General features: G+C 46.0%; 1 protein-coding gene across 1 annotated transcript in view; it reads left to right on the top strand.

Moving 5' to 3' along the window:
* Nucleotides 1–13,933, top strand: part of COL4A2 (collagen type IV alpha 2 chain) — a 440,984-nt gene that overhangs the window by 384,237 nt on the left and 42,814 nt on the right. Inside the window, exon 39 of the mRNA XM_030201563.1 lies at nt 12,472–12,543. Coding sequence (XP_030057423.1) covers nt 12,472–12,543 — 72 coding nt within the window. The remainder of the gene's footprint in view (nt 1–12,471; nt 12,544–13,933) is intronic.

The raw sequence follows: 13,933 nt of genomic DNA, 5'->3' as shown, positions 1-13,933 counted from the left end.
ATCCACCTAACTTTAGAACCGTCTTCTAGCCTTACCACACTTATGCTTTATCCAGCCAGTGCTGAGAGCATAACATTTTATCACACCCCAGGATCACCTCCATCCCCATCCTTTTTATGCAGGTAAATTTTATACACTGAATGATTTACCAGCACATAATGTTATCTACTGTATTGGGTGAGAATATCAACCATGAAGGATTTGTTCAGCTAACTCCTAAAGTTAGTTGAACAAATATTTTGTTACATACGTAGTCCTGCTGCCCTACAATTGCTTTATTGAGAACTTACCCTAGGTCACAAACCTTTTGACCATTTGCAAGGTCAGAAGTCGGGGGAGATCCTATAAACAAGTCTACCAGCCTTCCCAACCCTCCCATGCCATTTTCTGCATCCCCTTCCCTATTTCCCCCAGCAATTCCCCTGGCCCTACCAGCAGCAGCTACAAATGTAGGGATAGATTCAGTAAATGGCACCTAAAGATAGGCACCGAGATACTGTAATATATGGTAACATATATTAAATGTTTTTTCCTGGGGCTCTGGGGGGGGGGGGGGGCTGTTCCAGGGTTTTGGTGGATGCTGCTGGCTGGAAAAGGTTTAAAGTTAGTTTGGGAATTATTAATGGAGTTAGGAGAAAGTGTGAGGTGTTTCTTAAATATGGTTTTATTTTTCAAGGAATAAACCAGGATTAGGTGTGGATTGTACTATAAAATGTTTCTTGCTGTTTTATGTCAGGTTAAAATTGACCTGGAGAATGATTCTCTGTATAGGAAGTTTTGCATTTACTTCTATGGGGGAGGGAGATTCTAAAACAGATCAGAGGGAAAAAAAAACAGTCTTTAGCTGACAAGCTGATTGGTTGAGTGATGTCAGGTGTTCCTCTGGGGGGGGTGAGTTGCTAGGGAGACTGCAGTGAGCAGAGAGACCAGGGCCAGGGTTGCCAGGGTTTTCCCGCCCAATTGGGTGGTTTTCCGCAACCCGCCGTGGGAAACTTTTGCCCGCGGCGGGTTGCGGTTTTTTGGGCTGGTTTTTCTTTTTTCGGTGCGGGTTTTGGGCGGTTTTTCGGCCGGCGGGGGGGTGGGGCTAATGGCGACAGAGGCGGGGTTTGTGATGTGTTGGGCGGGGCTGATGTTGGGCGGGGCTGATGATGGCGGGGGCGGGGGTGATGACGGAAGGGGTGGGGCTGATGACGGCGGGGGCGGGGGTGATGACAGAAGGGGCGGGGTGGGGTGATGACGGAAGGGGCGGGGTGATGACGGAAGGGGTGGGGTGTGTGCGTTTTTTGGGCGGGTTTTGAGCGGTTTTGTGCGGGAATTTTTTTTTTTATATGGCAACCCTGACCAGGGCTGTGAACATGGAGAGTGAGGAAGAATAAAACGTTTTCTTGGTGTGTGAAATCTAAGAAAAGTAAAGTATATTTTATGAGTTTAAAGTGAAATCAGGGACATTGAAAAAGTGTACTTTGATATTGAAAGTGAGCTGAGGTGAGTGTGAATGTTCCAGTATAGCACTGAATTTCCAGAGATAAGTGATTTACCATTTTAGGGTGAGAGAGGCTTTGATTTGTGGTGGGAATTGTACTACATGAGAAAGCCTAACAGTGTGTAAGGATTTAAAGTGTGACACAGGGGAAGGACTGAGAGGTGAATTGGATTTAAAAAAAAAAAAAGCCATTAAGCTGTGTCTGTGGGGAAGGTGTGTTGTTTGTGAGAGTTCTGAGTTCAGTATAGGGTTTGGAATCAGACTGCAGATTAAAGAAAATCCAGCACTGTTTTTATATGAGTATGCTGTATTTTCCAGATTGATCTGATAGCTGTACAGGGAAATGTTATGTTTTCATGGGAAGTCTGTGAGATGGAATGTTGTATCACCATTTGAATATGGAATGGGTTACTGTGTGAGATCTGAAGGCAGTGCAAAAGTATTCTTCTGCAACAGTTTATAATAGGGAATTAACAGTGAGAAATAGGTTTTGTAGTGAGAAAACCTTTAACTTATTTTATTTCAATTAGAAAGTTTGGCCACAGTATTGAGAACTAATTAATTGTCACCAGTTCCTGGACAAACAGGGAGTTTTAAGGTTTTGCACCAAGTTGTTTTCTTTATAAGTGAGGTTTAGGGAGAAGAGATCGGTGAATTATCCTCTGCCGGATTTCCAGCTGAGCTCCAACGCAAGAAAGACTACTACTACTACTTAACATTTCTAAAGCGCTACTAGGGTTAAGCAGCGCTGTACAATTTAACATGGAAGGACAGTCCCTGCTCAAGGAGCTTACAATCTAAAAGACAGGTGTACAATCTAAAGACAAGTGTAGAGTCGGTCTGATAGGGAATACTATATTTCACGAAAGGTTAGGTGCCGAAAGCAGCATTGAAGAGGTGAGTTTTAAGCAGACATTTGAAAATGGGAAGGGAGGGGGCTTGGCGTAGGGGTTGAGGAAGATTGTTCCAGGCAAAGTGTGAGGCAAGGCAGAATGAGCGGAGCCTGGAGTTGGCAGTGGTGGAGAAGGGAACTGAAAAGAGGGATTTGTCCTGTGAGCGGAGGTTACGGGCGGGAACATAGGGGGAGATGAGGGTAGAGAGGTAGTGAGGAGCCGCAGACTGGGTGCATTTGTAGGTAAGGAGGAGAATCTTGAATTGTATGCGGTATCTGATCGGAAGCCAGTGAAGTGACTTGAGGAGAGGGGTGATGTGAGTATATCGGTTCTGGCGGAATATAAGACGTGCGGCAGCGTTCTGAACGGATTGAAAGGGGGATAGATGGCTAAGTGGGAGGCCGGTGAGGAGTAAGTTGCAGTAGTCAAGGCGAGAGGTAATAAGAGTGTGGACGAGAGTTCCTGTGGTGTGCTCAGATAGGAAAGGGCGAATTTTGCTGATGTTGAAGAGGAAGAAGCGACAGGTCTTGGCAGTCTGTTGGATATGCGCAGAGAAGGAGAGGGAGGAGTCGAAGATGACTCCAAGGTTGCTGGCAGATGGGACGGGGAGGATGAGGGTGTTATCAACTGAGATGGAGAGTGGAGGAAGAGGAGAGGTGGGTTTAGGTGGAAAGACGAGGAGCTCGGTTTTGGACATGTTCAGCTTCAGGTGGCGGTTGGACATCCAGGCAGCAATGTCGGATAAGCAGGCCGATACCTTGGCCTGGATCTCCGCGGTGATGTCTGGTGTGGAGAGATATAGCTGGGTGTCATCAGCATAAAGATGGTACTGAAAACCATGAGATGAGATCAGTGAGCCTAGGGAGGAGGTGTAGATTGAGAAGAGAAGGGGTCCAAGGACAGATCCCTGGGGAACTCCAACATAGTGGGATGGGAGTGGAGGAAGATCCATGAGAGTGTACTCTGAAGGTGCTGTGGGAGAGATAGGAGGAGATCCAGGAGAGGACAGAGCCTTGGAACCCAAAAGAGGTGTCAAACGCAGCGGATAGTTCGAGGAGGATGAGGATGGAATAGTGGCCTCTGGATTTGGCGAGGCGCAGGTCGTTGCAGACTTTAGAGAGTGCTGTTTCTGTCGAGTGTAGAGGGCGAAAGCCGGATTGAAGTGGATCTAGGATGGCATGAGAGGAGAGAAAATCAAGGCAGCGACTGTGAACGGCGTGTTCAAGTATTTTGGAGAGGAAGGGGAGGAGGGAGATGGGGCGGTAGTTGGAGGGGCAGGTAGGGTCAAGTGATGGTTTTTTTAGGAGAGGTGTGACTACGGCGTGCTTGAAGGTGTCAGGGACAGTTGCAGTGGAAGAGAGAAAGGTTAAGGATGCGACAGATGGAGGTGGTGACAGTATGGGAGATGGTGTTAAGTAGGTTGGTGGGGATGGGATCGGAGGAACAGGTGGTGCATTTCGAGGAGGAAAGAAGGCGGGAGGTTTCATCCTCGGTGATCTCAGGAAAGGAGGAGAAAGAGGCCATGGTTGGTTGGTTGTTGGATGGGGCTACAGGCTGAAGAGGAGGTGGCTTGGTAGTGAACTCAAGGTTGATCTTTTGTACCTTGTCGCGGAAGTAGTCAGCCAATGATTGAGGAGAGAGTGAAGGGGGAGTGGGAGCGGGGGGCACTTTGAGGAGGGAGTTAAGGGTGGTGAAGAGACTACGAGGGTTGGAGCTGAGAGAATTGGTCAGTTGGGTGTAATAGTCCTGTTTTGCAAGGAATAGGGAGGAATGGAAGGAGGATAGCATGAATTTGTAGTGAAGGAAGTCTGAATGGATACGAGATTTCCTCCAGATGCGTTCAGCGGATCGGGTGCAGGAGCGAAGGTAGCGGATGCAAGGGGTCAGCCAAGGCTGGGGACTAGTACGCTTTGTGGGATGGGAGGTGGATGGAGCGAGGGTGTCCAAAGCAGAGGAGAGAGCGGCATTGTAAGCGGAGACCGCTTTGTCTACAGTCTCGGAGGACATGATGGAGGGGAGGAGATTAGAGATACTAGAGGATAGAGTGCGGGGGTCAATAGCCTGGAGATTCCTGGAGGTGGTGGTTAAAGTTGGACGGGGCAGAGGGGGGTGAAGAACTGTGAATGTGATCAGGTGATGATCGGAGAGAGGAAGAGCAGAAGCGTGGAAATTGGAGGATGAGCCGGAGGAGGAGAGGACTAGGTCAAGACAATGGCCGTCACGGTGAGTGGGGGTGGTGGAGCACAGCTGGAGGTTGAAGGAGGATGTTAGGGTGAGGAACTTAGAAGCGTTAGGGTCGGATGGGTCATCAACGTGAATGTTAAAGTCTCCGAGAATGAGGGACGGAGATGAGGGTTCAAGAAAGACAGAGAGCCACGCATCAAAGTCGGTGAGGAAGGAAGAGAAGGATTTTTCAGGGGGGCGGTAGATGACTGCGACTCTGAGTGGCAGCGGGTAGAATAGCCGGATGGAGTGGGCTTCAAAGGATGGGAAGCAGTGAGACTGCGGTAGGGGGAGGGGTTGGAAACTACAGGAGGGCGAGAGTAGTAGCCCAACGCCTCCACCGCAGCCAACTGGGCAGGGAGCGTGGGAGATGAGATAACCTCCATGGCAGAGGGCCGCGACTGAGGCCGAGTCTTTCGGGGAGATCCAGGTTTCGGTTAGGGCGAGCAGTTGAAGGGAGCGAGAGATGAAGAGATCGTGGGTGAAGGGCAGTTTGTTACAGACTGAGTGGGCATTCCACAGGGCACATGAGAAGGGGAGGGAAGAGGGGGGGAGGAGGGGAATAGAGACGAGATTGGAGACATCTCAGAATTGTTTGCATGGATAGGACGGGGACAGGCGAGGGGGACCTGGATTAGGGTTAATGTCTCCCGCGGATAGCAGGAGGAGGAGCAGGAGAATGCGGAGGAGGATGGGGGAGGTCGGGCGGCGACGGCGACAAAGACAAGGTGTACTAAGGAGGAATGGGGATGGGTTAATGGCAGGAAGGAAGTGTTGAAGGTTGAGCTAGGAAGGAGGCGGGAGACAGGAGGGATGGTGAGGTGGTGGGGGATAAGGGTGAATAGGGTATTGCCGTGGCGGGCAGGGCGGGAGGGCAGCAAGTTCTAGTGGTAGACAGTGGGAGTGGGGGGGAAAGAAGATTAGGAAGGGATAGGGCAAGGAAGAGAACGTGGACGGGGGCCATTAGTAGTGACTGAGGTGTGACAGGTGACTATGTAGTGACTGAGGTGATAAGCAGTTAACTGGTGTTAACAGGCGACTATGTAGTGACTGAGGTGACTGAGGAGTTAAGTAGATAGATAGAGCTGGAAAGCTGGGTTTTGGACTGGCAAGTAGGTAAGTCAATGGCTGACAAGCTAGCAGGCAGGTAGGTAAGTCAATGGCTGAGAGGCTCGCGAGCAGGCAGGCAGGTTACTCGATGTGTTAACAGGCAGGAGGGTAGGTAAGTCAATGGCTGACAAGCTAGCAGGCAGGTAGGTAAGTCAATGGCTGAGAGGCTCGCGAGCAGGCAGGCAGGTTACTCGATGTGTTAACAGGCAGGAGGGTAGGTAAGTCAATGGCTGACAAGCTAGCAGGCAGGTAGGTAAGTCAATGGCTGAGAGGCTCGCGAGCAGGCAGGCAGGTTACTCGATGTGTTAACAGGCAGGAGGGTAGGTAAGTCAATGGCTGACAAGCTAGCAGGCAGGTAGGTAAGTCAATGGCTGAGAGGCTCGCGAGCAGGCAGGCAGGTTACTCGATGTGTTAACAGGCAGGCGGGTAGCAGCTGGAGCAAGCGGTCAGGAACAAGCTGGGGTAAATGGACAGGAGCAAGCTGGAACAAGCTCACCTAAATCAATTAAAACACAGCTAAGTGACGTATGCAAAGGGTGTTGAAGGAGATATAAGTTTTTTTTTGGTTTACAACATTTTAAGGGAAAACTAAAGAACAGAACAACATCAAATATAAAAAATCCATGTTTTCCTGACATGCTTAAGTGTTCTGGGTTCAAGTGAGATCCTTGCACAAACATCCATAATACCCATAAAGACTTAAATTCTGACATCAATAGCAAGGAAAGAAAATAGAAACAAATATCTGATTTTGATAAAAGACAATTTAAATATTTATCTGAAAAAGTTCTTTTCTGCCTTTTTAGGTGATTTTGTTGAAAGAAACAGAAAAAGTTAAGGGTATACATGTAAAACTACATTTGAATGTTGAATATGTTATTGCAGTTCTATTAAGCCACACATTAATTGTGAATTTGAGCTTATTTGAATGAAAATTTGCTTGCATTTGTATCCAATAAAGAAAAAGATAATTTGCATATCTGAAGGTGTGGTTCTTCCATTTTAGGAACAAATCCTAAATTTAGATTCTTTTCCTCCTTTATTCTTTGAGAGTAAAGGACGAGGTTAGTTTATTTGTTACACTCCTTCGGCTGTGAGTGGGTGTTCCCTGGATATTTGCCACGACTACAAACATCAGGTATCTGGGAGCACATCACTACAGTCCAGCCGAGAGGGGTGGCAACAATACAGGGTGGTAAGCTTGAATTCTATACTGTTGCTTTCCTTCATACCTATTCCTGGCACTCTAGAGCAGTTTTAGTATCAGTTCAAGGCTTCCATGTTCAGGCCTATGCTCAGGTGCACTGCCAGTTCACACCCTCTGTCCAACAGGAAGTGTATCACTGGAGCTCCCGTGATGCACTTCCTGTTGGGCAGAGGGTGTGACATAACAAATTTATGTTCCGCTAACACTAATATAGTTCTAAATAACTGGAAAACCTCCAGGAATTACAATACTAAGAGAAATGCAATATATATAATAATTATAAAATCAACTTAGTAAATAAAGTTTTCACAGGTTTGCAGAAGATATAACAGTTGAAGGTACATTGTAGATCTTTTGGTAAATCTTCCCAGATTTCGGCTGCTTGGTAGGCAAGAGAAGTGAGGAATAATATTAGTGATTTTTAGAATTATTGTAGCTTCTACAATCCATAGTAGCTTTAACAAAGCAAAAGAGAATATATGGTAAAAAAAAAAAGTACTATGTAAAGCTTTATGGAGGATACAAAGACATTTAAAAATGATTCTCCCCTCCATAGATAACCAATACAATTTTTGATAGTAAGGAGTAATACTCGCAGTTTTGGGCAAAGATAAAATTAACATTACAGACATATTTTGTATGGTTTGTAGTTTCTTCAACAAATTTTTGGGGCATGCTAAATAAACTAGATTACGGTAGACCACCAGAGACAGTAAAAGTACTTGTACATGTAATCTGAAATGGTCGACATCAAAATATTTACAAGTACATCATAATTTACACATTAATATTTTCTTAATCAGCATATTGATTTGAGGTTCTAAAGATAATGTTTTATCAAAAAGGATTCCCAAAATCCTAATTGTAGAAAATAAATGGTACTCTGTGTTATTCATACAGACCGACCTGGGATACGAATAGACTGATTGCCCACCCACAAACAAAAATTTGATTTTATCCTTATTTAATTTTAACGCATGATTTGACATCCAAGTTTCTATAAACAGAAGGCATTTTTGTATGTGAGGAATCCAGAGAATCCTTTATAGGGAGTAGTACAATCTAAACCTTCTAATCGGAAGCCTAAGGAATGCATTAAGATATTAAATAATATAGGAGAAAGTGGAGAACCCTGTGGTATCCCACATGGATTCTTCCATCCTACTGAAAGAACATTGTTTATTTTTACTTGGTAAATCCTAGATGATAAAAATAGAAGAAACCAATTTAAAACCTTTCCTGTAATACTTCTAGTATCAAGAATACCAAGGCAGAATGTCTTGATCTACCAAATCAAATGCACAAGAGAAATCGAACTGCAAAACAAGTGCCTTCTGTCCTTCATTAACCATTGACCTGAGATTGTCTAATAAAGAACCTACCACTGTTTCTGTACTAAAGTTAGAATGGAAACCCAGTTGAGATGTATGCAATATATCATGTGTCTCCAAATACTTAGAAAGCTGTTTTGATAATAAACCTTCCATTAGTTTAACAAACAATGGAATCGATGCCACTGGTCTATAGTTAGAAGTTATTAGAGGAGATACCTTGGTATTCTTCAGTATTGGAGTAATAATCTTACCCATGTGACTTAGAAAATTACCCTGGAAGAGTAATGATTGTAACCATAGCATAAGAGATGTTTTAAAGATCATGGGTGCTGATTTTATGATAAAGGGTAGACAAGAATCAAGTGAGCAATTGGAGTTAGAATACTTTTTAAATAAAACATTTACTTCAGTCCACTCTGAAGGAGCAAGACCTGACCAATATCAGCCTATCCTATTTCCTACTTTTCTCACATCAATAAGCAAAAAAAAATTTTTTTTAAGTGAATCTAGATTCAATTTGGTTTTGAAAATAGTCTGCTAGCTGGCAGGCATCAGGGACCTTATCAGAGGATGCGCCTCAGTCAAAGTTCTAACTATCTGAAAAAGATACTTAGTTTTGATCGTATCATTTACCTATTAGATTACAAGGGCAAGGCCTTCCTGTACAGGAAGTCTCTGCCCTGGCACTGAAACTGCTTTGGAGCTCTGAGAACAAGGAAAGCAGGGGTATAGGGAAGGGAGGGGGGCACTATGCTTGCAGCTGCTGCCAGCAGGACTGGTGGACCCCCTAAGAAGATAGGGAGGGGAAGGGGATATGCTGGAACCAGCTTGGGTGGGTAGGGAAGGGAAGGAAAGGGAAATGTTGGACCAGTCCATAGATGGGGCAACCTGTAGATGAGTCATTTCTAAAGGAGTGAGATATAAATGGATTTATCAGGCTGCAAAGATGTGGAATGATCTTCCAAAGAATCTTCGAATTATTACTGATTATTTATGTTTTCGAAAACACCTGAAGTCTTGGTTGTTTAGAAAATTTTGTTTTTTAAGAAATGACTGAATAGCATTAAGTTTTGTATATGTATTGTTTTTTCCCCCCAGGTATGTCTGGGTTTTTCTTAATTTTTTTTATTTGTAAACCGCATTGAACTAACTGGCATGTGTGGGATAGAAGCATAGTGTTACGGTTAGTAGATAGGCTTAAGGGGAGGGGTCAGTAGGGACGAAGGAATAGGTAGTTCTAATAATAAAATCAAAAATGTGTTGAAGTGAAATTTGATACAAATTTAAGTGGACACAGAATTTCATTATCTTTTCAAGACTGTCATTGGTGAAACATTTATTGTAGCTTGTATTGATATGAGCTGAGTTGAATTGAACGTATTTTTCTCTTTGTTCTGTATTCCATTGTTCAATAAAGACTTCTAAAAATAAAAAAAGCATAGTGTTACTATTAGTATTAGTATTACATGGACATAGAAACTTAGGGGGAAAATAGGGATGCAACCTATACGTGGAGACAACCTATAGGCAAGTATATATGGCAATTTTCTTTGTTTACAGGCATGATCACTTTGAAGCTCTGGGACCCTTATTTGCAAATTCTGAGTCCACAGGGCCGCAGCCTCCTTGTAAATAATCTATAACACTAGGATCTGGTGGCCTGTCTGGTAGGATCAGTGGTATGCTGGTAAATTTTTAACAACAGGTTCTCTCCCCGGTCCACCTCGGCGCCCCCCCCCCCCCCCCCCCGTCCACCTCTGCGCCCCCCATCCACCTCTGCGGCCCCCAAAATTGCAGAGCTGGCTATAGCCGGGGGGGGGGGGGGGCAATGCATTACTCTCTCCAGGAAAAAGAAAATTAAATGATCCCAGGTTCCAATCTAATTCATGTTTAATGTGGGATAAAATGCCATAAATAAGTAAATAAATATAAACTTTTAATGTTGAGCACCTGATTCTCAAAGTGAACATATTCCAAACACTATAATGAAAATAAAAAAAAAAATTTCTACCTTTGTTGTCTGGTGACTGTTTTTCTGATCATGCTGGCCCAGTATCCGATTCTGCTGCTATCTGGCCTCTTAACTCCGTTTCCAGGGCTTCCTTTCCATTTATTTCTTTCCTTTCCTCCTTTCTTCTTCATTTCTGGTCCTCAACTTCTGCCTATTCATCCATGTGCAGTTTTTCTCCTCTCTTCCTTTTCCCTTATCTCCTCCTTCCTCACTCTTCCCTCCCCTCCATCCATGTCCAGCATTTCTTCTCTCTCCCCTCCTCTCCCCCTGCCCTCCATGCACCCATGTCCAGCGACCCTTCTCTCCCCCTGCCCTGCATGCACCCATATCCAGCGACCCTCCTCTCCCCTGCATGCACCCATACCCAGTGACCCTCCTTTCCCCTGCCCTCCATCCACCCATGTCCAGCAGTGACCCTCCTCTCCCCTGCCCTGCATGCACCCATGTCCAGCGACCCTTCTCTCCCCTGCCCTCCATCCACCCATGTCCAGCAGTGACCCTCCTCTCCCCTGCCCTGCCCTCCATGCACCCATACCCAGAGACCCTCCATGCACCCATACCCAGAGACCCTCCTCTCCCCTGCCCTCCATCCACCCATGTCCAGCAGTGACCCTCTCCTGCCATGATCCACCCATGTCCAGCAGTGACCCTCCTCTCCTCTCCCCTGCCCTGTATGCACCAGCAGCTCCCTTCTCTCCCCTGCCACCCCCTCCCGACTTGTTCCGCAAATTCTCCTGCTTCCTCCCTCCCTCCCTCCCTCCCTCCCTCCCTCCGGATCCGGTCCCTCACCGACCCTACCTTGGCCATCAAATTCTTCGGGGCAGGCAGTGTTGCCTGCCCGCTGCCATCGCTGACTCTCCTCTGCTGCCCGATCACACTTCAAAATGGCCCCCGAGACTTACAGAAGTCTCGCGAGGCCGCCTCTGGAAGCCTCGGCGGCCATTTTTAAAGCGCAAACAGGCAGTGGGGGAGGCAACACTGCCAGCCCCGAAGAATTTGATGGTCAAGGTAGGATTGGTGAGGGACTGGATCCGGAGGGAGGAGGGAGGGAGAGCCGGCTCGCCCTTTCCAACAACTGGCTCGCAAGTCCGGGCAAAATTTAACAACCGGATCTTGCGAGCCGGCTCCAGCACACCACTGGGTAGGGTCCTTTCTGGTGATAGGGTTTGGGGAGTCACACTTGGCTATTTAGGTAGACTGGGGGGGGAAGGTGCAGGAGGGAAGAGGAGGGGGGAGGAAGGAGACTACAGATTTAGGATGGGATGTGAAAGTGGGGAGGGGTGTGTTGGGAGGAGGAAGAGGGGGAAGGACTGAAGTATATGGCTGATCGGGTCAAGGTTGGGAACGGGGAGCACAGCTAGGGGGATGGTATTTCATTCCTATGGGTTCCTCATGATATGCTCTGTAACTTTCTTAACCATCTAGCTGCACTGTAGATGATAGTGAGGGTTGGGAAGGGTTGGGGGTGAGGTAGGATGGGGAGAAAATGGATAGCATGTGGTTGATGGTACAATTGTCTTGTTCATACTTATTTCATCAGACAGTGATGTTTGCTATTCTGGCCTTGGGTGTTTATTGTTTGTTCAACTTTGTTGTAGCACCAATAAAAATATTGAAACATACAGGCATGATCACTAACTTAAAATCTGTTCTGATATTCAACAGTCATACCTTAAAGGCTACAATCTGTTGTAAGGCCTTTGGATGGCACTGGCCTATTTTAGGGATTCAAAGCATAAAGAAAAGTATTTATCTTATTGCCTGACCTTTTTATTATGTGTTGGTTTTTTTCTGTTTAGTTGCTGTTCTTACTGATTCTCAGTACACAGCAAGGGTCTCCGACACCCAGGGGCAGTGTTTGTAGATGTACCCCTCCCCCCTGTAGCTACCCAGTTCCAGCTAACAGTAAGAGAGTGCAGCTAGTGGCATGGTGGCCCCAGTGTGTCTCCAATTCACTCTTGTCCATTCTGCCTCTCCTACCCATGTGGTTCATAGTTCAAATCAGCTGTTTGGCCCGCACTGATGGGCAGTGGTGTACCTACCTCGGCTACCACCCCGGGCGGAGCACCCCCCCCCCCCCATCTCTTCCAGGCACATCCTCCCCGCCTTCCCTACTCTGATCAAGGGGGTGCGCTGAGCAGTCGTACGTCTGTCAGCTCTGCTGTTGTAATTATTCCACTCAAACACTTTACTTTCTCTACGTATGGCAGGTTTTCCGGGATTCAGAGGGAGTAGCGGATTTGATGGTTCACCAGGCATTAAAGGATATTCAGGATTAGCAGGTATGGCGAATGTTCTAGTTTAGTTTTGTTTCTTGATATACCATCTTTCTAACCACAAGGTAAGACAAAGCAGTTTATACACCATGGGTGTAGTTCACCACAGATCACCTAAAGTTAAGTGTTGAGATGATTCACGCTAAGGGGCCCTTTTACTAAGCTGCGGTAAAAAGGGCCTGCGCTAGTGTCAGCATATATTTTTGATGAGTGCTGAGGTCCCCTTTACCGCAGCAGGTCAGTCTTTTTAATTTCAGGGGGGGAGCACTTACCGCCACCCATTGAGGTGGCAGTAAGGGCTCCTGCGCTAACCTGCCCAATTACCGCCGGGTAAACAGTAGTGCTACAAAAATAAAAAATATTTTTGTAGCGCTGGAAATGGCACATGCTGAGGGTAGGAACTACTGCCGGGCTGCTGTGGTATCCCAGCGGTAGTTCCTGTTTGGCACGCAGTAAGCCTGCAGTGGGCTTACCGCCATTTAGTAAAAGGGCCCCTAAGTGCAAATTCTATAACAGCAGTCGTGGATGGAACTGCCATTATAGAATACTAGTGTAAGTCTTCATTTACACACCTAACTTTAGGTGCAAGCACTTACGCTAGCTCAGTGGCTGGCAGGTGCATTAATGCAGTTTGGACAAGTTCTTGGAGGAAAAGTCCATAGTGTGTTATTTGAGATGGACATGGGGGAAGCCACTGCTTGCCCCTGGACTGGTAGCATGGAATGTTGCTAATATTTGGGTTTCTGCCATGTACTTGTGACCTGGATTGGCCACTGTTGGAAGCAGGATACTGGGCTGAGTGAACCATTGCTCTGACCCAGTTTGGCTATTCTTTATGTTCTTAATTAGCAGCTAATTGGACTTAACATGCACACAACTGACCTTATTTTAAAAGCTACATGCCCAAATTTGCAAGGTAGAATTGGTGGACATACACACTATCCCCCTGATTCTATAAAAGTCATCAAAAATTGTGTACGCAAATTTAGGCACGGCCCTGATTTGCGCACGCAATTTAGAATAATAAGCCAATTAGTGACAATAAATGGCTTTTTAATAAGCAATTATTGGCACTAATTAGATTTAATTGGGACTAATGCGCATTAATTTAGGTGCGGGCATTTGCACCACATTTTCATTGCTGCAAATGGCAGTGCCTAAATTCAGGAACCAAGCGGTAACCGAACACAAAAAGTCCCACAAAATTTGCAAAAACCCAAGAAGTGGGAAACGAGGGAGGGCTGGACAATCCACAGGTCCAACAAATAAAATTTATTCTATAAAAACAAATGTCAAGACTCAACAAGGCACCGTGTTTCGGCATACAAATTGCCTGCCTCAGGAGTCTGATGGTGCGGAAATGAGAATGGGATTATGCAGCTAAATAGGAATAGTG

This window comes from Microcaecilia unicolor, chromosome 4 (genome assembly GCF_901765095.1).
Source record: "Microcaecilia unicolor chromosome 4, aMicUni1.1, whole genome shotgun sequence".
Classification (NCBI taxonomy): Eukaryota; Metazoa; Chordata; class Amphibia; order Gymnophiona; family Siphonopidae; genus Microcaecilia; species Microcaecilia unicolor.
The sequence above is the reverse complement of the archived record's forward strand: the minus strand, read 5'-3'. Positions and strand labels throughout refer to the sequence as shown.